This window comes from Lissotriton helveticus, chromosome 11 (genome assembly GCF_964261635.1).
Source record: "Lissotriton helveticus chromosome 11, aLisHel1.1, whole genome shotgun sequence".
Lineage (NCBI taxonomy): Eukaryota > Metazoa > Chordata > Amphibia > Caudata > Salamandridae > Lissotriton > Lissotriton helveticus.
This window is the reverse complement of record NC_136072.1, coordinates 1,055,050,000-1,055,074,476: the sequence shown is the minus strand read 5'-3', so window position 1 is coordinate 1,055,074,476 and position 24,477 is coordinate 1,055,050,000. Positions and strand designations below refer to the sequence as shown.

Sequence of the window (24,477 nt, the reverse complement as noted above, 5' to 3'; positions counted from 1 at the left end):
ACGGCGCCCACGACGCCGACGACGGACGCGGAGCCGCAGACGACGCCTACCGACGCGCAAGGGTACTGCTACGCAAAAATTTCCGGATCCAGTCTGACGCCTGGGAATATTCTAAGGTAAGGAATCTAATACTAACTACTGTTTCTTACAGATATATCGTTACCGAAGGTAAGTAACTTGTTTGTTATGCCTTCAGCGCCTTCCATTTCATGGGTGAGTTTCCTACTGTGTTTACCTCTTAGCTACAGTATTCAGAAGCTTACCAGTTTGAAGAACGATATTTCCTCTACTTTGCATGGCAAGGCATGTTAAGATTTGCTTTGGAATGCACATTTTCTTCTCCTTTGCCATCAACTGGGGATGATAGAAGCTTTGTTTCTTGAGCTCTTCTTGAAAACATTGGTCATGTGACTGTAATTTTGCAAGGTGTTAGGTCAGAAAAATAAATTGGTATAGGCTCCATTTGAATATCAGCGTCTTCCTGTATGTGAGTCAGTGCAGGGGAAAATTGAATTTTCTCTGTTTGTTGAATCAAACTTAAATGAGTACGATCTAAAGGTGGTGTATGATAGTGCTCAAAGGACCATTTAGGACCTTCCTCACACTGCGCACCATTACGGCTTCTTGTTCAAATAGCATGCTAGTTCATATATGCAAAAAGGAGGTAGGAATTGCCTCGTCCCATGCCATCAGGTTGCTAGACCTATAGCTGAAGATTTATTTCCAAATGCCATGCAAGATTGTATGGAACGTGATACTTCAGAAACAAATAGTGCTCTAGCTGAGCTACATAGCCCACATCAAGACATAAGATATGATGGAATGCACCGATTATGGGACTGGGTGGAAAAATACATTATGAGCTATCTGCGTAAAGAAACTGTTATCAGTAGCCTTAAAAACTCCACCGTCCAAGTTTGATTTGAAGGCCTAAGCAGTTAGGAAATGCATATCAGTGGAGGGATGAAGCAAAGTTGTTTGCTTGCCTGGGCTTCCTTAAAAGTCTATACTAATGTATTTAGTCCACTTTAAGCTCAGGACTGATGATGTCCTTATAGCAGATGGCAGAAAGGTCCAAGCTCATTATATCGTGATGATTGTTTTGATTGGAAGTTTACCATCAGCCTTGAAATATTTGAGAACAAGACAACAGTAATAATACTCATTGAACGTCACCATAGGAGGCCCATTTCAAATCAAAGGGTGATGTTGATGTTTCGAGACTGCAAAGGCATATTTATATTTATATTTATGTAGAGTGCTAAGCGTCATTCGCTTTTGGGAAATCAACCTGGAACTGTTCATGCTTCAGAAAATTCTAAAGAAGCAGGAACATTCCAACATTTTAAAACAAGTCAGTGATTGAAAAATGTCTATGATGTAGTCCTATAGTGCTGAGATTTGGCAGTTAGGGGAAGCTGCAGAACAGATTCGTAGTTTGAAAAAACACTTTGTAAGAATTACTATACAGCACCAAGGACACTCAGATGTCACACTGAAAGCACCTGTGAGGTAAATATATTTCAGGTACTAAAAGCGTGCTTAAGCCCCTCTTAAATTTTATTAGGTGTCGGAATGCTCAAGCGTTGAAAAGCATTGAGTCTGTCCTTAAGCTGAGTAAATTGCTTCAGAAGTTGGCAACAGGCGTAGTGGTAGATTAAATGTGGCCACCTCCTGACTATCTGACCCCCTATAGAGATGATTTTAGGACAAATGTGAAACATAAGCAGAGTGTACTGAAACAAGATAGTATGGCAACTATGCTGAAGGAAGTGAAATCTTTTCTAGAAAGCACATTTTTAGCTATGATGGCCATATGAAACTTTACCTCGTAGACTTAATATCTTTTGAAGAAAGGAGTCTCCTTTTTGCAGTCAAGAACATTTAAAAGACCCACATCATATATGAGCAAAACAATTGTGTCTATGGGTTTTAAGCTGAGACATTTACCAACTTTAGGCTAATGTGCAAGCAGTATGTGCCAGTCAGAAACACTCTGACTTAAGAGGCCAACAAACCATGTGTTTGCTCTTGGGGGACCAAAATATAGAAGTCACACCAAGAGTGACCAGCTACTTGGCAAAGCCTGGGACCTGAGATTATTATGTTGGGCCCAGTGAGACTGATCAGATCAGCTCATAGAGGAGGACTGTAACAAGGTGATGCAGAGTTCCACTATGCTTACACTTATTGTATCATTCTGTTATGGACATAGGTCATTTAATAAAACAAGAATACTTTGCGAATAGAGGGTTCATTCTTTGTCCTAAAACACTTGTGCTTTGCACAAAACTGATTTAATTATTTTTTCTATGGCCATACTTGACTTTATCATACGGACAACTGACCTCAGTATGGGAGCATGCACCATTTTTACATTAGCAGTGTGTGATATATGTCTGTTTATGTGGAAGATCTGAAGCCACAAGAGCATTGATGGTGCTTAGATTCAAAGGCACTTTAACCTACTTTGGACAGAGATAAAGATGATCCATTTAATTGTCTGTATTCCACACCAAAGGCACCAGCTGGAAGTGTTTTTCTTGAATTAAGTAGGTAGTGAGCATTTAACAAATCGAATAGCATAACTTAAACTGAGTATCCCCAAATTATTCACAAATATATAAGTATTTGAGGGTCTAAAAATTTGAAAGGGATTCAGTAAATGTTACTTTTGGTATGAGTAACTTTAAAAAACTGTTTTCTTGTCCTGAAAGTTACTTGACTGGAAGGCTGTGAATTGTTTTGGGTGCATGTGTCATTGTTCTTTCCATCCATATCTGTTTTGAAGAGGGAAAGGTTGCCCTTAAATTCTGTATGTTATTCTTAAACTGTTGTCCAAATTGACCTAGAGCTTGGCATTCAAAATGATTCTGTAATTTTAACAATGATTTACTTTTGATTTCATTTTGACAAAAACACATTGTGAATGAACTGTCTTCATTAAAGGTGGACATTATTTAGCCGCGTTTTGAGGCTAGCACTGGGGCATCCTCTTGTACAACATCCGGATTTCTCCAAAAGCAGCTCCAGACTAGCTGTGAAGGATGGTGATAGAACATCTTGTATGCAGAACCCCTTCTGCCCTTCACTGCCTTGGTACTGGTGCCTCTTCCATTGGTTGTCCTCCCGGAGCCAAAGTCTTATACAAACATACTAAGTTTTGTGTGAGCTGCCTGGCCCTCAAGGTTTTCCTGCCCTCCATCAGCAGTTGGTCTGTTCAGGTCTTAACGACAACACAACCACAATGTGGATGCCAAAAAGCAGTGTGGCATTTGCTCACACCACCATGCATTGAGGCCCTGAAGCTGTGGCTTTAGGCCAAAGCTCACAATGCCTAGCAGAACATCAACCTTTTGGTGGGCTCCCTGAATGTGGTGCTCCAATAATTTCAGTCGGCAACCAAAAGTGGTGTCTCCACACAGAGCTAGTTCAGTCCATCTTCACTCTTTGGTGCAGTTCTCTGGTGGATCTGTGTGCCACTCTCAAGAAAACTCTTCTCACAGTACTGTGTGCTACAGTTCCCACTGCAGGGAGCTCTAGGAGATGCATTCTGTCTTAGCTGGTACTTCCATCTCCACTATGCATTTACACCTAACCATTTAAAGAAGCTACGTCAGGATTATACACAGATGATCTTGGCTGCGCCAAACTGGTCATAATGGTTGTGTTCCTCAGATCTGCTCTGCTTGTCTCTGTGCTCTTCTATTCCATTCCTCTTATAGTGGCAGGCGCACATGCTACATCCAAACCTCCAGCGCCTCCGCTCATGTCTGAGGTTGATTAGGGCAATCTGAGCTTTTTTTTTTTTTTTAAAGAATATTTGTCAACTATTTCTGCCTTTCTTTGGCTGCCCGATCACCTTTTGCTTTTAAGTCTCCTATTAGAAGATTTCTGATATGATTGGTCTATTTGTTTCTTGATACCACAGTGAGAACTTAATGTGGTGCTTACTCACAATATATATTCACCCTTCTGACCCATGCATAGTTGCCTTTTGAGTTTGCTCACTATCAAAACTGTCTTTCTGATCACCATTGCCTAGACTTGGTGTGTCTGTGAGTTTCACGCATTGTCTACCGATGGTCTCTTCACTTAATTCTTTCATTACCTATTTCTGCCATTGAAGGCTTTCTTCTTCCTGAATGTCAGTTGATCACCCTGCCCATCTTCTACCTACGTCCGCATCCCACAAAGAAGGAGGAAAGGTGACACTGTCTGGATTCTCATAGGCTTTCAGTTTTTATATCGTGGAACATTTCCCACTGGATTATCCTGTGCAGCAAGATCTTTTATGCCATTGCCCAAAAGAAGCATTCTAAATCATCATGGTCTGTTCCAACACCAAGGCTACCTCTCCAGTGCTGTCTCGATGCTTTCAAATGTTGGACATTTGCCATGCTTCAGCTTAAGGCTGGTTCCTAGCTTTCTACAGGCGTTACTGGCTGGACTCCAAATTCTGCAGAGAAGGCCATTTTGCCATATCAGTGTTGCAGGAGTTCTTGGTTTGACCATCTTCTCATATCCATCGCCTGGATGGTGCTGTTTGGGTATTTATTCAAGGGATGAGGAATTTGCAGGTAAAAATACCCCTCAGAAGAAAAAGTTACTTATTGGTGCGCCTGGATGGTGCCATGAATGGCTTTATGATATCATATCGGGGTGGTTCCCAAAGATAAGGTGTCGCATAGTGGTGCAGGAAGGCTGTTTCAACTTTTCAGATCCAGTCTAAAGCCTGGAGAAGGTTCAAAAGGTGAGGAATCTACAGCTAGATGATTTATCCACCAGAAAGATTTGTTACCAAAGGTAAGTAACATTTACATTAGGAAAGATGCACCAGCTACTTGTAGGCTCTTGTTTCATCTGTTTATTTTATTATGCACGTTTAGTTAGTATTTCTTGATGTTCAAGTCATACAACATATCTAATACAGACAATTTGTCTCTTAATTTGACAATTGAAAATGTTAAGCCAGAAAGAGACGAATAACATTTTTTTCTGAAGTGCCTTAATATTAACCAGTGCAAATTTCATTGCAAATTGTATATTTTGATGCTAAAATGATCCGTGGTACAACTTCTAAAGTAGTCATTTGTGGGTCGAGTGCTAATCAGTGTTGTAACTTTTATATGAGGCATAGTAATGAAGATGACCCACTTTGGTCTTTCTGGATCCACACGAGGGAGGGAATGCAGTCAATGGTTAGTGTTTTGATGCACTAACAGAATTTTCTGGGTGAAAATGTTTTGAAGTAAAAATACACATTGGGGCTAGCAATGCCTGAAGGCTTCAATGAAGGCTTGAGGGTTTGTCAAAATATAGCTTCTCTATAAATTGTTTTATTGATATCCGCAGACAAAAGATTAAATCACAGGATCGTGAAAATTGGTGGCATGAAAATAGATTTTGCATTGTAGAACATATGGAAAGCGTACTCTTTCTCCAAAGGCAAAGTGTCATATGTGATGTTTCTATTTGTATCCAAACTAAATGCAAAAAATGTAATGAAGATGTTTTCTTTTGAGGTTCTGTTACACACGCATATGGGTCAGTTGTATACTTAGGCAGGATATTATCCTTTCAAATCTACAACTGGTGTGTAGTGCAACCGTCTGTGGCCTTCCTAGATCTAACATAGCTCCACTAAGGCTTCTCTTAACTCTCGTGCAAGGCTCATCATAGGTTCTAAAAGAAATACCCATATCACACCTGAGCTGAAATTCCTAAACTGACCCCCATATGAAGCAAGGATACAGCAAACAGTTGCCTGCATGACCCATAAAGCCTTACACTTCAACACCCCAATATACCATGTACAAAAACTTGAGCTCTCTGGTGGCTGTAGATCCTCTAGATGTGCCAGTACCTTACTGATGAAGCCACAGAAATTCCATGAAAAGAAAACTTACAATCGAGCTTTCTCGGGTATCGCCACAAGAATTTGATATTCCCTGCCCCGTGGCATCAGACTGAATCCCTCAATAGCATCTTTCAAAAGGAAGTAAAGTGCTACTTATAAACAAATTTCTGCCATGTAACCCCTGCTTCCCAAGCATTCTAGGACACGCTCTCCTCACCCTTGTTTACTATTTGACTGTTATGATTGTATTTTGATTTGTTGGCTAATTGTTACTACTTCCTGTACTTTTCATGATCGCTAAATTTTAAAGCGCTCTGATACCCCCAGGGGTTATGTTGGCGCTCTATAAAACTTTTAAAATCAAATGAATCATTCTTTCATGGTAATAAAGTGTATTCAGCAATACTGACCTACAAAAAAGACAGGAACATTAGCTCTTCCTGCTGTTCTATTGGAAATGAGTTTTGCTTGATAAGAACATATTTCCCATCTACTTAAAATAACTTAGTTTCTTACTTTTATGTTGCCTGCTGAAGATTCTTATGCCTTTGACTTATGCTTAATATTTAGCTTCAATTTTATGCAGTATGTTCCTTGTATAAATTGACACACTGAAATTATGCACTATGACAAATATTTTCATAAATGAGGTAACTCACACACTAAGGATTGAAAGAGTAGAAAGCTGCACATATTTTGCCTTGTCCAGGTTATGGGGTGTATTTCACAGTGGAAATTGTTGATGGAAAGTAGGTTTTGTTTAGTAAACATTTCCTGCTGAGGGGCCTCATAATGAGGCTTGAAGCCCATTATCGCCACTCTTCTGTTTATATCTCAGTTTTTCTAGCAGTCACAAAGAAAAATGTAAAAGCAGAAGTGTTTACTCCCTCCTTGGATTGTGCACCTTTTCTTCCTTTGTAGTTGTGTTGGCCATGAGTTCCGTGCAATTTTCATTTGGTGTCAGAAGTGAACTTACAAGAATTCAAGGAAGATGAGTCTCGCTTGAAAAATTGGGACAGCATGTACAAGAAACGTTCACCCCATTAAGGGCCTACTTCATAACAGTGAAACTAGTCTACAAGACAGCAGAATACTCAAAGAGCTTTTTTGCTAATTGGGGAAAACTGGTTGAAGATCCCAGATGATCAGCGAGGCCGAAATATAAAAGTGGTGCCTGGTTAATCATCAGGATTTGCACTTTAACAGCTCAAGAATGTTGGCCTGTCGAATGGGCAGGTATACTAATGGTGGTACATCTATGCATGATGTACAATGGTGACCTACCAGGGAGTATGTGTGGCTGGCACCAGGAGAGTGTCTGAGTAAGAGTGAAGCGTAAGATTCCAGTTAGGGAAAAACACTGTTGTGTTAATTCTCCTTTCCCATAACTAATGTCAATTACATCTTCAGAGGTTTATTAAACAGGTTATCCTCGTTCAGGAGTGGATTGAAAGGGTGGAGGGACATTGGTTTCTTTACAGAATTACAGAAGAGACCATATAAAATTTGGGTTTACATCTGGCTGTCCTGTGATTTCCATTGTGTGCACCAATTTAATTTTTGGTAATGAAAAAGACAATAATTTACTTAAGGGATCAGGTATACAATGGATCTTTGTCTTGAAGCAAGCTAAAAGACCATGTGCAATCTTTTAATTATTGAAAATATTCCAAAATATGATTTTACATCTATTTGTTTGTAATAGTAGATTACTCATTACATTTGGTTGAGTTTTGAATAGTCATAAACTTGTGTGTCAATATATACATGTTTTATTTAAAAGCTTTAGCACACTTATGCTTAATCCACACTTTTTCATTTGCCTGCTTGACTTCATTTTTTTCCATTCTTCCCAACTTTTCTTTAGTCTTTAACCTGTGTGTTAGCATCAGCCACAAAAGAGATTGAGCTAATATCAGAAGAGATGAGGGGTTTGAAATCTGAGAAAGAACTTTTGGCAGAAGAGGGACATGCTTTAAAATTAGAAAAAGATTCAATGTTGTCAAACCTTACAGAGGTGGAATCACAGATTACTTTGTTGCACCAAGAAAAGACTCAGCTGCAGTCACTCAATGAGGAACTCATTTCACAGAACGAGAACATTTTAAAATCGAAACTCATCTCTGACAATGAAAAACAACAAGTAAAGATCGATAAAGAGGCATTAATTGCTGAGAAAGAAAAACTGCTCCTTGAAATCGAAAATACAAAACAAGAACTGTTAAAGGTTAACTGGGAGAATGAAGACTTACAAACTTCCCTGACAACTTTGAATGCAAGCTTAGAAGAAATTCAAAATAGTAATAGTGCTTTGGCTGCCGAATGTGCAAAATACCAAAAGCAGAAACAGGAACTACTGGATTATCAGGCAAAGATTGCTGATGAAAAACATATCCTAGCTAAAGAAAAAGATGAAATTATTCAAATGCTGACCTCTTCTTCAGAGGAATTAGCAAATAACCAAAACAAACTTGTCAATGAAATAGCTGCTCTTACAGAAGAGAAAAAAGCCCTGCTTGAAAAGCACCTTGAGCTTGACAGTAAAGCTGCAGCTCTAAGAGGTGAAAGGGATGACCTGCTACAAAAACATGTGGACCTAGAGAATGAAATGTTTTTGAAACAGGCAGATTTAAAAGATGAACTAGAAACATCTCAAAATGAGATACAAGCATTAAATATAAAAAATTGTGCTTTGCATTCAGAATTTGATGCTATTAAGAATCAACTTGAACGGTCCTTACAGGATAATGTAGAGCTTCAAACTTCTAAGAATAGTCTTTCTCAACTTCTTGAAGAAATTAAGGCAAGTAGAACTCTAACAGATCTTGAACGGGTTCAGCTGGTGGAGGAGAAAGAAATACTTCTCTCATCTGAGCGAAAGCTTTTGGTTGAAAAAGCGGATCTTCTCAAAGAAAATAAAAATATTACAGAAAAACTCCAACTGTCTTTTGAAGAGGCAGCTCTTGATGAGAACATATTAAAGGATGAAATAAACTCTCTCGTAGAATTGAAAAACATAGCAAGTCGGAAGTTATCAGATCTAGAAAAGGAATGTGAAGCTGTCTTCAAAGAGAAGGAACATTTTGAAGCAAAATGTGCTGAGCTCATTGCTGATAAAGATTTTCTTTTAAATGAAATAAATGATCTCAAAGCACAAAACTTGAAGGAAATCTCAACAAAGACAGTCTTGGTTCAGGAGAAGGATGAGCTTTTAAAGAATATTCAGGACCTAACTTGTGAACTAGAAGAGACCACTAAAGAACATGACAAATTGCTTGCTTCCAAGCAGAGTCTTTCTGTCCTTCTAGGTGATATTCAAAGTGCCAAAGCATCCTTAGAGTTAGAACATAGTACTTTATTAAGAGAAAATGAAACATTGATTAGTGATTCATTGAAATACTGTTCCGAAAAAGAACTAATGACCAAAGACTATGTCAATTTACAAGAAAAGTATCTAAATCTAAATGACCATTTTCAAACCTTGCAGCAAAATCTTGTTAAACAAACACAAGGTCTTCAAAGCGAACATAGTAGTCTGTTGCAGAAGTACACAGACCTTCAAAATCTATTTGATCTTGCAGTTGAAGAAAAGGAACAGCTGGCAGCACAAACTAAAGAACTTGAAGAGCAAATCAAAGAACTAACAGAACAAAATCAAGAACTACTTACAGAAAGAAAAACACTGTTATTGGAAAAAGAAAAACAAGAATGTGAGCTGGAAAACATAGTCAAAGAAAAGCAGATAATATTGGGTGAAAACAGTGTGCTAACATCTAGTATTGAGAAAATGAAATGTGAGACTGTTTCATTGATCCAATTGAATTCAGAACTTCAGGATAGTCACAATTCTCTATCCAAGATCCTTGAGGATCTCCGTAGAAGACATGAGGTGACTGAAGAAGAGAGAAATATTTTACTGAAAGAAAAAGAAGATTTACTCACTTCTAGGGAGGATTTAGTGCGTGAAAATGAAGAGATTCGGGTTGAAAAGTCTGTGCTTTCAGAAAATAATACTAAGCTCTTAATAGACGTAAATCTTGTTACTAGAAACCAAACTGAAATCTCAGCAGAACTGTTTGAGTTGCAGAAAGTGCATCAGGGATTAAGGAAAGAAAAGGAAGAACTTGCGTTGAACTTGAAAGAACTTGAGGCTCTTCAAACCTCTACATCAGCCAAAAGGATTGAGGTATTGAACATTTTAAGTGAACCAAGTTTAGTTACTAACACTGAACACTAACTTCCACATAATTTTGGTACCTGCACTTTAATTTGCACAATTAGCTCTTTGTAGTGCTTTTCAATTTCTCAGCTACTAAGTTATGCATTGGAATGACGTTGACACTAACACATTTTCTGTTCACTTTTAGTGTTGGTTATATTTTTAATCATTGGTATATCGAGACCCTGTCTTTGAAATAATTGGAAGCAAGCACTTTGCAAAGCATTTTGGATTGAAGTATAGTCTTAAACTGTTAATTTATTGTAAATTGTAACTGTTAATATCTATTGAATTTGCAAACCTCTGCTACCTAAATTCTCTATCGTGAGAAGAACTCAGAAAACATGTACTCACAAAAGAACTAGTTAATCTGTTACTGGCTGAACTTACTCATTCCTTCCACATGTTTAGGACCATTCATGTCAACCTCCATGAAAAGCAGAGTCTCTCTTTTCTAGCAGTAGAACCAAGAGCCTCCAAACATTCTCTGCGGGATTGCACCTGGCCTGATGTGCCAAAGCATATATCTGCGCAGAAGCCCTGTCTCAAAACAAGCATGTTTTTTTTCCTTTGTGCTATTCTGAAATAAGGTACTTGTTACAGTCCCATAATGGTATTCTTCTATGTACTGTTGTTTTTCCCCCTTTTATATTTAACTACAAGCAAAAATACTTCGGAAAATGTTATTTTTTCATCTTGTCCTGTACATACCTCAGTTCTTAAATCGTTTATAAAAACCTTCATTTTTGCAAGACCAGTTCTTTTTTGTGACTGTTTTAAAGACAAAGAATGCTTGCATGCTTTGTTATCATGACTTAAAATTTAGTAGTTGATTTCAAACGTATCACTAAGTTCTCTTTGTAGGTTGAGCAAAGGTTTGTGATTAAAACATTTTGTTTCTACTGGTCTCGGATGTAAATTCTCTAAGAACTAAATACTCCAGGTGCTTTATCAATTTGAGTGGATCAGTAGATGTTTTTCATAGTTTAGGTTTTGTTTTCTCTTTTTAAACATTGTTCTTAGGTTCCACCACTGCTTTTTCATTTTAGACTTTAAGAAGAATGTGTGATTTGTTCTCTGATTGTTTTGGTTGTACAGTCTTCATTTGAGAGCTGTTGCTAAATTATGTTTTCCATCGATAGGATGGCAAAGATTGACCAGTGCCTTTGCCGGAATTGTGAAAATACAGATTTACTAGAATCATCCGTTTACTGCCAGCGAGCACCTTCCTGTTAGCATCAGCCCATATTAATATGGCATCTTGTGTTGTACACGGTGTACATTTCAGAGACAAAAAGAGATTTCACTCCAGATGTGTTCTGTAACAGAAATCAAAATACTACTATCCTACTGTAGACAACCATGTAAGTTTTCCAGAATGCCTCCCATATTTTTAGAGGGACCACCCACCTTATCTAGTTTGTGTTGAACTCAGCAGGTACTTTTGCTAACATTTGTACCTAGGTGTTTACCTAAGCTATTGCTGATTGACACTCTCCCTTCCTTTAGCTGGATGTGAATTTCAAACAACCCTGTCATCAAAGAGAAGAATATTCGTAGACCTTGCCTGGATGCTTCGCATACGACTGGCATACTTGTCTCTGTAGAAGTCTGAAATCTTTTAATTGTCAGTACCTTTAGCTTAACAAAAGCTTTCTGAATAGTTGTAACTCTGGTACGCTGTATGTCCATCCATCTTTGAGCTCATTTGAGGTCCATTTGTCTAAAAACGATTTTGATTAACCAATCTGCATGCTGGACTAGATTTGAAGGGGCTGCTTTTGCTTTGCTTTTCTCATTTAGCCCATATAGTGTCAGTGTTGCTATATTTCTTTGGCAATATGCATCTTACTGCAGAGAGCAGTTATGCTCCTTTCTTTTTTTGCCATATTAGTTGAAAGGAGACACATTGTCTAGGATACATAACTGTTTGACGGAAGGAACTTCAGTTTCCAAAAATAAAATTGCCAAATATCAAGCTGGCCCACTGACATGGAAAATTTGATACCTTATTGAGTAATAATATACATGTTTGGTTCTAACCTCACATTAAGCTTGACTTGCCATCTAATTGTCGTATATGAAGTTTAAATAAAGATAAGTGTTGTGTCTACTTGATGACCACGTAAACCTTCACCGAATAATTCCTTCTGAGCTGGAACCTTAACACTGCCCCTCTGGTTGTGTACCAGCTTTTATTTTGATGGCGATGTCTGAAATGACTACTTCCAATGACACGTTAGCACTTTAAGGGTGAGCACCTCAATCAAATGATTTTATCTCCGGTAACGTCAGGCAGTTACTCTTTAATCTCTGTTGAGAAGTTGCAACATTGAGTATGTTACTAGTAGAACAATTTGTTTTTCTTGGCCTTAATCTGTTTCTTTGAGTAGTTTTATTTATGTATTGTGCGTCCCTTACTTTGGATGTCAAATGAATATTTTACCTCTATTGTTGCCTAACATAATGGTGAAGTTCCCCATGATCTCTGTTTTTTCTAACACTCCTGGGCAGCATGGTCAGTAAAAAAAATTCTCTGGCTGCCTATTCAAAGATCCTTTTCTTTTCACATAGCACCCCTTTTTGACTTTAGTGTAGGTCTCTTCTTAAGTATTTCTTCATACAAGTCCTCCATTTCCCTAAGGTTAGCAGGGTGTACATATTTATGCTAAGATTGTCTCTATCAGTTCAAAAGACAATAATTACCGTGAACAAAAATTCAAGTTATTTGCTGAATTCAGGCCTTGTCCACCTTTCGGTTTCTGAAAAATGTCTTGAGGCAATCTGAAGGCAGAAAATGCTAATCGAGTAGAGCCTGTTACATCTGTGACCAATTACATATCTTGACCATCTCACTGTGATCTATAGTGTCCCCTTTCAGTCACCAGCAGTTCACATGCCGTGCTCCTGTATTAGTAGGGCAGTGCAACAACAACACAGGGTACAATTCCTGGCGAAAAGAGGGTGGGGGTGCGTAGCGCGTAGCCAGTATCGTCTGAGTACATGTCCTGATATGAATAGAGAATTTAGGTACTATCTCACTGACTTTGTTACCAGGGCAATACATTACACTTTTGAGGTTACACAATAATTTTTTACATTAATTTCTAAATTTGATATTAATACACAGAGCACCCTGGTTGTGCACATTGTACTGGCTATGTGGCAATACCGACTTTGCAAAGTTTGCTTCCATTTTATTCCCACTGAATAATGTCTACACCACGTTTTCGTTGCATTTTAACTCTATATAATTCTCCTTTGCACCTAATCAGAATAAATGTTCAAAATGTCTTTGTCCTCGGGTCAAGTCTGCTGTAGGCCATTCACTGTCTTTTTAAAATGTGATGATTGTTTTTCTAAAATGTCTGCTTTTTACAGGTGTTTCTTGCAGTTTTAATTGTTCTATTCCCAGGCAACATGGGCAAAGATTTTTCAAGAAATGTACCAAGTGACAGCATTGAAAGGGCATGGTTAATACGCCTTATTTCTAACTTCTGCACAACTTCATACAATCGATCAGCATTTATAAAGCGCAACTCTGTCACCCTTAGGGGTATCTGGGCACTGTGTTCTTGTGTAGTATATTCATTCTGCTGATTCTGAGTTGATGTCACATGCAAAACAGCTGTTTCTTTTAAAGCAGAAATGGGGTATTTCCTAGTGTGGAGATCTCAGCATACACTGAGCTGCTTCACAGTAGAAGCAAGATTAATCTTAAACTAGTTTATAATCTCGTCTTGTCTGCAGAAGCCCGCATTTAATTTGTAAGCATGAAAAGAATGCATATGAGGAACTTAAGTGCACATGTCCTCGATTATATTGTTATTTTTGTAAAAGGTAAGAAACCTACAATTTGAAAGTTTATGCAGCGTGCTTTACTGGTTTGAACCAAAATGTGCATATCATATGCCTCTTTGCTCAGTTTCGTTCAAACCCTAAGGGAATCCTATTCTGTTTGGTCATATGTGTCCCATGGCTGTTAAGTATTATGAAAGTATGAACTCTAGAATGCTACCTTCAGCACGGTTACAACATTAGGCCATTATTGTTGGGTTGGTAGAAACTGGGTCTTGGTTATAAGGAAACTAAGACAGTTCTTTTTTATTGGTTGTCTTATTGATAACATGCCCAGTGTTCCCACAGACTATACTAGGACAATAACTACTGCGGTGGGGGGGGGGGTTTCGGGGGGGGGGGGGTGCATTTTGTCAAAGTTGCTAGAACAAAGTCAGTAAGACACACAATCTGAATATGGGAACAAGTACAACACTTGACATGCTGCTTATATGACGAATGGACGCATTTTGAAGCCTTGTTTTCCATTTAGGCTTTTAAGACAGCAGAAGATGCCATGCAGTTGGCGGAACTGGTGTCCAGGGAGAAAGAGGACCTTCTGAAAGAAAAATCTGAAACCCTTGCCTCGCTGGAGGTCTCAAGAAAGTTAAACCAGAAGCTGCAGAATGAAGTAAGTGGAAATCATTTGTTTTGTTTTCATTTTTATGGGTAAACGAAGAACATTCCTTTTAGCACAGGATGCAGTGAAAAACGTTGATGGAGGTGCTGCTAGGGGTTGGGTAGAAGATGATTGAAGGCTGCCTTTTCTAATCCACCTCACAGTGGATGCTTACACCCAATGTATTGCTTGCTATACCATGAAATAGTTTATTACAGAGCCCAAGAAAAAGACCAGTGAGTCTTTATTATTTCAAACAAAATAATTAAGCAAAAACATCATTTACGTTTGATGGAGATTTATAATGCCCCAATCTCCTATTAGCAAATTCCTGTGTGTTCCCAAGTGTACCATAGTAATCCAGATGCCATTACCCTTTAATTATATTTAACCATTAAAAATTCAGGCAGCAAGTAAATAGTGTGAAACATGTGAAAACATCCTGTTTCGTTGTCTGTCCACACAGTGGCAGTGCGGCACTAGCTGAACTGGACAGTTGATCTTAACCAATCTTTGCTACAAGGTCGCTGGCTTCACTTATTTTCAATACAATGCAAAAACAGAAGTTTGCTCACGGGTCAGAAAACACCGACCCGATCATAGTCCAGGCCAATCCAATGTTTTAACGCCTTTACTTCAAAATGAATTCCTGCAATTTAGAATATGAATCTATGAAGATTGATAGGTTTTTGCCATTGTGGTTTAGACCATGTTACAAAAACATCTACGATGTCTGTCGTTATATTATGTGCAAACAGGAATCCCAATCTATTTTTGAATTTGCATTGTGTATGCCTGGAATTGACTTGGTATTTTCATATCAACAGTAAATTATTTCTTGTCCCTATCTATCCCTGTCACAAGCACCACCTAAGATATCTGGTTAGACTATTTCACTGCTCGTTCAAGACTCTTCCAGGTATCTTTACTTGGACTCTAGGACATTCACAAAGGACATAACAACTGTGTATTCTTCGTCATTAAAAATTAAGCAGTCATTGAGTGACATAAGCCCAAGCCATGAATTCTCCTATAATGAACAACTTCGTACCAGCATACCTTCACCTGCTAACAAATATAATCAGTAGGACAGTAGTTACTACATCAGACAAAATTACCATAGCAATGGCCTTCCTTCAGGATTACCGATAGTGACAGCCTGAGAAATCAGTTTTAATACTGTACTTTTTATGGTATTGTTTTATGCCGAATGAAGTATTTTTGATTGATTGATTGACTACCCACACATGATTGCAAGCATTCATGGTATAAAAGAAAACATTCTGAGCAGGAAATGCCATAACACGAGTAATTAAATATGTCATGTTAGCAAGTGCCCTCTTGCATCAATGGAATAACATCACCAGCTAGTCTCCCCAGCTCCGGGGCTATACTGGCCATAGCGGGCATCAGGTGTTTTCCCGGGAGGCTGGAAGGGTGTGCGTTGGTTTTGCACTGGTGTGTATGGCCGGTTTTGTTATTGGGGGCCGGTTTTGCAGCAGTATTGCAATATCAGTCCCCAGTAACAAAAGCAGCAGTGCTTCACACTGTCCCCTGGGGGTCTGACCCTGTAAAATTGGCGGGGCTGCTTTGTGTTCCCTGCTGAGATTAGTAGAAGTTGTCATTTAAGTGTCACCTTTAAGTGTGTTTTGGAAATGCTAGCTTTTTGTCGAACAACATCAGCGTATACGCAGCTGAAAACATAAATGTATCTATCAAATTCAGGTCTTTAATTTTAGGGAAACCTTCCGAATTTCCAAGAAAAAAACACCTTTTCTGTAAGAAACACATTTTTACTTCAACATACCAGTTTTTATTTTTGCTAAATGTGAATTTGGTCCTCAAATATTACTGTGTTATTTTCATCAAGTACTCACATATACGTTTGCCTCACTTAGACCAATTCTACCTCACATGTCCATGCTGGGATTGGCCACCATAATGCCAAAGTTGCCCAGTGTACACCAAGGTTAGCTATTATTATATCAAGGTCAGCATTGTGCAAGCGAAGGTCACCTTAATGGTAAGAATGCCCAGTCTTAAAAATGGGTATCATAGAGCTTGGGGTGGCCATGATTAGGTCAAAGATGACCACATTATGTGTATGATAGCCAACATTTGGCCAGGAGTTCTCGCAGTTATTCCTATGGGATGTGATTAATGGTTGCCTTCATTCCAGTACCTGACACCACATTGAAAGGGATGGCCACTGTATGTGAAAAATGGCCATCATTATGTTGGTTGGAAGGCCTAGGTCGGGGGTGGACATGCTCAGGTCAAGGATTATCACAATACAACAAAGATAGCACTATTATGTCAGCAGTAGCCACAGTTAAGCCAAAAATAGCCTACATATGTCAAGGGTAAACATTAGTGTACCATGGTCACTTTTATGCCTCTTGTGGCCAATACGAAGTCAGGAATATCCACTATTGTGCCAGAAGTGACTCGTGTATGCCATGAGGGCCACTAGATGCCACTATTAGTTCCACGTATTGCTGCCAGGGGGTGTAGGCACTGCCTTTCAGGGAGAATTCACCACATGAATTACTCACACATAAATAATGAATGTATACACGCACATAGCTGTATGTGGGCATACCTCAGACTCATCCTTCTGCAGGAAGGTGGACAGTTGCTGGTCTACGCTTCATCTCTACTTGGCACCAGGGTTTCTCCTGCGCACATCCAGTCTGATCTAGCAGATGCATATTCAAGCTACTCCACACCGGCTATCACTCGCTTTTTTCTGTTTCTATTCTGTACTCACACAATGTGACTGTTTGAGGATTTGGTACCTTCTGTACAGCATTTGGATGTGTTGGGTCGGAGTTCCTGAGTTGTCTCTCTTTTTCTCATTTCTCACTTCTCACTCACTCTCTGGCTGGTTGCCAGTCAGTCTGACTCAAGCATAGTGGTCCTTTCTTCTGCAATGTGCAGGAGGTGATGGTGCTCAGCTCCACAACTTCTGAATTAAATGCAGGGTTGGGCTCCCTTGGTTTCGACTGGGCTCAATCGGTTTTCGTTGAGCTCCTTTCTGGAACTTGTTGCTGGTAGCTCATAAGCTACTCATTGGAGACCCCGATGCTGTACAGTCTATAAAATATTTGTCCCTATCTGAACAAGTAGTGACACACAGTACTTAGCCAGGGAAGGCACTCTCCTGCACATTATTCTGAATATGGTTTTCACTTGAACTTTTGGTTCACCCAGGAGAACTCAGTCCTATATTTTTAGTATCACAGTGGGTCATCTGCGCACATACAACAATAATTTCTTTCTAATTAGATAGCAAGGAAACAGCTTGGTGAAGCCATTGTGTCACAGTTTATATGCGTCATCCCTGTATGCAACAATATGTTCGTGCATGTGTGCTGTAGATACACATGCTTCCCATACTCCTGCCATCTAGTGTTGGGTCCAGATGTTTGCAAGTTGTTTTTCTTTGAAGAAGTCTTTCCTAGTCACCAAGTAAGGTGACTCCTCCTTTCGGTGATAGTGCTCATGGGCATCAACTCCATTGTTAGATTGTTTTTCTTTCCGCCATTGGGTTCGGACGTGGTTTGCGGTGCTCCGATTCAAGACCGCTCTTTGTTATCCCCTCAGTGCTCAACCCACTGTATCCTCATCGGTATTGTTTTGTATGCGTCCCCTTATTCCTGCGTGTCGAAAAAGTAAGAAAACGTCCATTTTCGATCCAGAGAGTGTCGTTGTGGGCCTTCAGGCCTAGCCGTGTCGGTCGACTTCCACTCCCTCATAATCATCCAGTCTTCTGCCGATGGAATGGACTCTGTTTCAGTTCTGTCCTCTGTGCCACTCCAAGTACCCGTGCACCGACCTGCATACAATCTGCAACCTGTGCCTCTCACCTGAGCACAAGGAAGAAGATTGCGAAGCTTGTTGATAGTTCCAATCAAAAAAGACTTTATAGGACTGTCAAGCTCGACATAGGGACATGCAGCGGCAGAACATCGACTACACAACTAATATCTTCTGGGAAGATATGAACAGAAGGAAATGGAGGTGTCTGCAGTGGAAGAGGAGGAGGCCTTCTCTATCCAGGAATCTGACTCAGAACTGGAGATCGACTTAGAGTCCGAAGAACTTCCAGCTGGACTGGGTGCCTTGAGTAACAAAGCCCTTTTGCCCACCAAAATGATTTCCACCAAACAAAAGGCTTCTGGGTCACAAGCTTTCTTTGGGACAGGTTCGGCACCGAGAGACTGCTTCCAGTGCCCTGCCTTCGGCTGGGCACCAAAACAGCATACTAAGCCTTCTAGCTCGGGCTCGAGTTGAAACAAAACGCCCTCGGAACTGAAAGCTTTGGCTCCAAAGGTTAAGAAAGACAAGTCCAGCTCGGCACCGAAACCAAAAGATAGCCTTCAAAAACCTCCGGAACATATCCTGGAACTTATAAAGGAAAAATTGGGCCCTAAACAAAAGAAAATTTACATTAATCCAGACACTGGACATATTTTGGCCTAGGGCGCAATACCATCCAAAAGAAAGACTGTTCTAGAGGATACAAGCTACAAAATTCTTCTAAAAAAGAAGAAAGACATGGCTACAAGTCCTCTCTACCCTATGCCTCAGTTCCTCTTCTACCTACACCACTACAAGTCTCAACCCCCTTAAATATCACACCACAGGGTTCTCCACTTACACAGACTGATATAGAGGAGGGAGATGACAATAGTCTACCACCAATAGATCCATGGAATGATTATAATATTGATCAACCTATGAATAGTGATCCTGATTTATATCCTGCACAACCATCACCTCAGGATGACAACACAGCATACCAGGAGTTAATCTCAAGAGTAGCAACATGCCTTGGAGTTACACTATAGAAGGAATCCTTAGAGGAGGATTTTCTATTTCAAACACTAAATTCTACACGCAGAACAACTCAAAGTTTACCCATGCTAAAAGGCATGATGCGACATGCTGATGATATTTTTAAAGACCCTGTAGGTGCCTGTATATTAACACGTAAGGTCAATAAAAAATACAAGTCACCACCATCTGACCCAATTTTTATTAAGGGCAGTTGCCTTTAGAATCCCTAGTGGTATCCAAAGCTTGAAAGAGAGCAAACTCACAAACTACAGCAGCTGCACCTCCTCCAAACAAATAGTCTAAATTAATTGATGCTTTAGGCAAAAGAATAACTGCCCAATCCGCCAACCATTGGCGCATTCCCTACACACAAGGACTATTTGCGAGATGTGATCGAGCTCACTGGGACAAAATGGAGGAGCTCATCCAACACCTCCCAGAGGCATATAAAAAAGAAGGTCAGGAACTAGTGCAAGAGGGAAAATTAATATCTAATTCCTCCATCAGATGTGCGCAAGGGGAATTAACACCAGTATTCTCCTTAGAAGATGTGCATGGCTCAGAATCTCTGGGTTTAAACCAGAGGTTCAACAGTCTATTTTAAATGTTCCATTTGACAAAGACTTAACATTGTTCTTTCAAGGCTTGTAGGTCCACCATTTGAGCCATTACACAATTGTCCATCACAATTCCTCACATGAAAGGTTGTATTTCTAACTGCTATCAGTTCACTGAGCCGTGTTGGTGAGTTAGAGGCATTAACCATATAAGAACCCTTCTTTCAACTTCATAAAGATAGTGGTTCTTCGTACAAACCCCAAATTCCTTCCAAAAATGGTTTCTGCATTTCATATTAACCATTTAGTTGAGTTACCTGTATTCTTCCCTCAACCTGATTCAGTAGCAGAAAGAGCTCTACACACTTGTCGTTAAAAGGGCATTATTATACTATATCGATAGGACAAAACTTTTTCAAAAAACAATTTTATCTTACATTGCTCCACCTCAAAGGAAATCCTATTTCTAAATCTGGTATTTCTAGGTGGATTGTAAAATGTATTCAAACATGCTATGTTAAAGCTAAACAAACTTTAACTAGATCTCCTAGAGCACACTTCACTCGCAAGATAGGAGCATTATTGGCCTTTTTAGGGAACATTCATATAGCTGAAATATGTAAGGCAGCTACATGGTCTACAGCACACACATTTACCAAACATCATTATGTGGATGTTTTAGCACTTCAACAAGCTAATGTAGGACAAGCAGTGCTAAAAACACCTTTTCAAACTACTACAACACCCACTGGTTAGCCACCACTTTGGGAAAATACTGCTATACAATCTATGCAAAGCATGTGTATATACAGCACAAATGCCTCGAACAGATTGTTACTAACCCTGTAAGCATCTGTTCTTGGCATGTAGATTCACTTGAACCCTCCCTCCTCCCCACACTATCACCGAAAGGAGAAGTCACCTTACTTCATGACTGGGAAAGACTTCTTCGAAGAAAAACAACTTGCAAACATCCTGACCCAACACTAGATGGCAGGAGTATGCAAAGCATGTGGATCTTCAGCTCTACATGCCAAGAACACATACTTGCAGGGTAAGTAACATAATCCACTTTGGCATGCTTTCCCGGACATGTGAGCAAGTTATTTTTTATCCATGCTGCTAAAAGTCAAAGAAAAAGTCCAGAGCCTTTAAAGGCAGCTACATTCTTAATTAACTGCATCAGGTTGAAAGCCATGTGTTGGAGAAGTGCCATCCTATCCCATTGTTCGAGCTGTAGGGTTACATCTAAAACACTTTATCTGATTGCGTTTGGGATCTCTGCAATTCTTCTTGTGTGAGCTTCTTGATGCATCTTCATGATTAGACGGAAAGTCACATTTCAGATCCCTTCCCTCACCTGCCAAATCTTGTAAAAGCCTGGAGACATTTACATGCTTGATGGCTGTGTTATAGTTTCCACACAGGGCTTCTTCCGCTTCACAAGGTGCACCTTTGTATCCTTGGGGGATGTCAGGGTCAAGGTAAAGCACTTTTCACCACCCTTCCCCACAAAGTTTAGTTACCAAGTATAAGGAAAGACAGTTGTGACAGAGAAGGGTGGAGAGGATTTAGGGACCAGGTAAAAAAAATAAATGCCTACCCCAAAAACCTTTTAAGTTGGTGGAGGGTGCAAGCACTGGCTGGGTGGAGTTCCATGACTTCTGATTGAAAAACACTTGAAAGGGATGGAAATATGGAGGTTGGAAATGGTGTCTTCAATGGCTCATTGATCAGTGTGAGACTACTTCAGCGACTTCCCCTAGGCAGTTTTCAGTAGCAGAGGGTGGTTTGTTTCTGCAGCACATTTTTAAACAGTTAATGATAGCAGGGATCACTAGGTGGGATGAGCTTAGCAAGAGCTCTTAATTGAGAACTTATTGATAGCAGTAAAACCTTCAACCTGATCAAAGCAACATTGAGGCCAGGAGGAATGTACCTTTTCCAAACCAATGATGCAGATATTTCCTGGTCCCTCAGACTGAGCTCGCAGTGCCTTCTTGACTAAGAGCTGTCTACTAGGTGTGTCCAAAGGGCCTTTGTCTTAGGAGATCGCAGTGCTTAATTTCAGCCGGTGGTTGCAGGTGGGGCTCACCTGTACTCATTTGTGGGAACCAGCACTTACTTTTCCTGAAGAGACTTTGACCCAGAGCAAGAAAGAGGAAAATCCCAAAAAGGGTAAAGAAGGACAAACCGTGACAAAGGGAGAGAGGGGGGTGAAAAAGAACCTGCACAAGTGAGCTAAAGGGGCACTGAAGAGAAATGATGTGGAATCAAGGCTACACAAACTTGGTACTCGGCACCCGGTCCTTTGTTAGTGCCGGCTGCGGACTGCTGAGCTTGGAGCTTATTCTGTTCCAAATTAAGCACTTCTTTGACATCTACTCACATCTGGGAGATCTACTCTTACTGAATGGCTGCCTGCATTGAGAGACATTTGTCCCTTCGCTGTGGTTTGTCTCCCCAGGTTAATTATGTTAAATAGAAGAATCAGTTTCTCTCATCCCTAAGATAAGAGCTTTGCGATGCTTGACTATAAGCCATATTCTTTTGGCGTGTCTTTTTTAAAACCGGCCTTCTCATATGTATTGAAGGACTACATTGTAAAATTCTACTTTTATATAATTTAACAAATCTCACTTTTTGAAACGAATTATGAACACTTGTGAATGTAACTATCAATTTGATACTCCTGTCCATCTATAACATAGGAAAGACGCGTTACGAGACAAAAAATGCTGCCTACTTTTTGCCATTTTATTTTCTACTTGGAAATGTGAGTTACATTTACAGTTAGTTACCTTTTTGTGACTGAGTCCTTCCATCACCATGTTACTTTTGCCAGGGTTTTCTCAATCGTACATCAGGTGTAAGGGACCTTTTAAACCAATGTCAGTCATTGTACATCCTGTGTTAGTTAGTGATAATTACCAAGGCAACTGTTCATCTTTTGTACAGCTAGAAATGGTTTTTAAAGAATTTATAAACACCCACAAACTTAAGATTGGTTTTTGGTGTCTGTGGTCAGCTCCTAGCAGTGGCTACAGCAGAGACTGAAAAATAAACATAGTGCATGTCTTCTTTGCTAGTTAAAGCAAATTATTACAGATGGTTAAAAAGCTTGACGGCATTGTGGACTTTGTTTTTGCATACAGTTCAACAAAATGATCAATTTAGCTTTACCCAAAACGGTGCATCCTAAGTATTTCTGGGGTACCGTAGGGAGAATGTTTACTTACATGATCCACAGCCAAGACCCAAGCCATTTTAAAGTGATCTTAAATCTACAGCTTCTATTGAAATTAAATAAGCACCCCACTGAAGTTCAACAGGCAACATTTAAATAAAGTTATAGAATCCTCTCTAAGTGTGAGTATCTTTACTAATGCAAGGTACTAACCAGAGACAGGGGAAGGAAAAAGGAAGGATCACAGAGGGGGACACAAGATTTAGGCCAAAGCCCATTGGGCCTGTTACCCCGGAAGTTGAGGTCTTTGAACAAGCATTACTGAGGGACATTGTTCAATCACAAAGAATAACGAGAATAGGAATTTTAGCAACCTGACGTCCTCTGAAAAGAAAGTGTTAGAGGAACTAAGATACAATCCCTGAATAGTAATAAAACCTGCTGATAAAGGCGGGGCAATTGTTATTCAGGGAAAGGAGGCTTACAACATAGAATGCCTACGCCTTTTAAATGAGAGAAGGAATTGTGTTGTGCTAGCGATGGATCCCACAGAAGATCTGATGAAAGAAATCAGAATCGATGTACAGGAAGCCATCACAAACAACTGGATCAGCCAAAAAAGGCAGCCTTCCTGTGTAAACAGACACCGAAGATCCTGTACTTTTACACTTTGCCAAAAGTACATAAGCAGACCAGACTCCCTCCTGGACAACCCATCGTCTTGGAAATAGACTCAATGTTGGAACCCCTCTCGCAATTTTGTGACTTCTGCCATCACCCTATTTTTGAGAGAATGCCAGCGTACCTGTAGGACACCAGAGAAGTATTGAAATTTGATCAAGGATACTCAATTCGATCGGACTCTATATTGAGTCACTATGCACAAATATATCTCAGAGAGAAACCCTTAGAATGGTGGAGAATAACCTCTTTGCGGAGGATTGGAGTTATCAAACACCAAGATCATTCATTATGTGCCTAGCAGAAATAGCCCTGACCAAGAACTACTTCCAGTACAATACCTTTTACCTGCTGGTCCATGGTACGTCCATTGGGAGTTCTTTTGCCCCTAGTTTGGAATACCTGTATGTGTCCTCTTTTGAGGAGCAAAACATCTACACGCGGGAGAATCTGTTTTTTAATCACATCAGAATTCCGAGGAGATACATTGGCGTTGTGATTGGGTTTTGGAAAGGAGACAAGGCCTCCGCTGAGGAATTCTTGATATGGCTCAATAACAGGAATAATTTTCTGTTGTTTACCTTGACAATGACTTCAGACTGTCTCCCCTTTTTTCGGCATTAACATCAGGGCTGCGACTGAAACTTTAGTGAGTAGTGTCTACCACAAACGCAC

General features: G+C 39.8%; 1 protein-coding gene across 10 annotated transcripts in view; it reads left to right on the top strand.

Moving 5' to 3' along the window:
• The window catches only part of CLIP1 (CAP-Gly domain containing linker protein 1), a 771,076-nt gene that overhangs the window by 449,898 nt on the left and 296,701 nt on the right, over nucleotides 1–24,477 (top strand). For 6 of the 10 annotated variants that reach the window (XM_078667562.1, XM_078667565.1, XM_078667566.1 and 3 more), the window contains 2 exons: nucleotides 7,728–10,046; nucleotides 14,410–14,547. In XM_078667562.1, the coding sequence (XP_078523688.1) occupies nucleotides 7,728–10,046; nucleotides 14,410–14,547 (2,457 nt within the window). The remainder of the gene's footprint in view (nucleotides 1–7,727; nucleotides 10,047–14,409; nucleotides 14,548–24,477) is intronic. The other 4 variants (XM_078667570.1, XM_078667568.1, XM_078667567.1 and 1 more) reach the window with 1 other exon arrangement.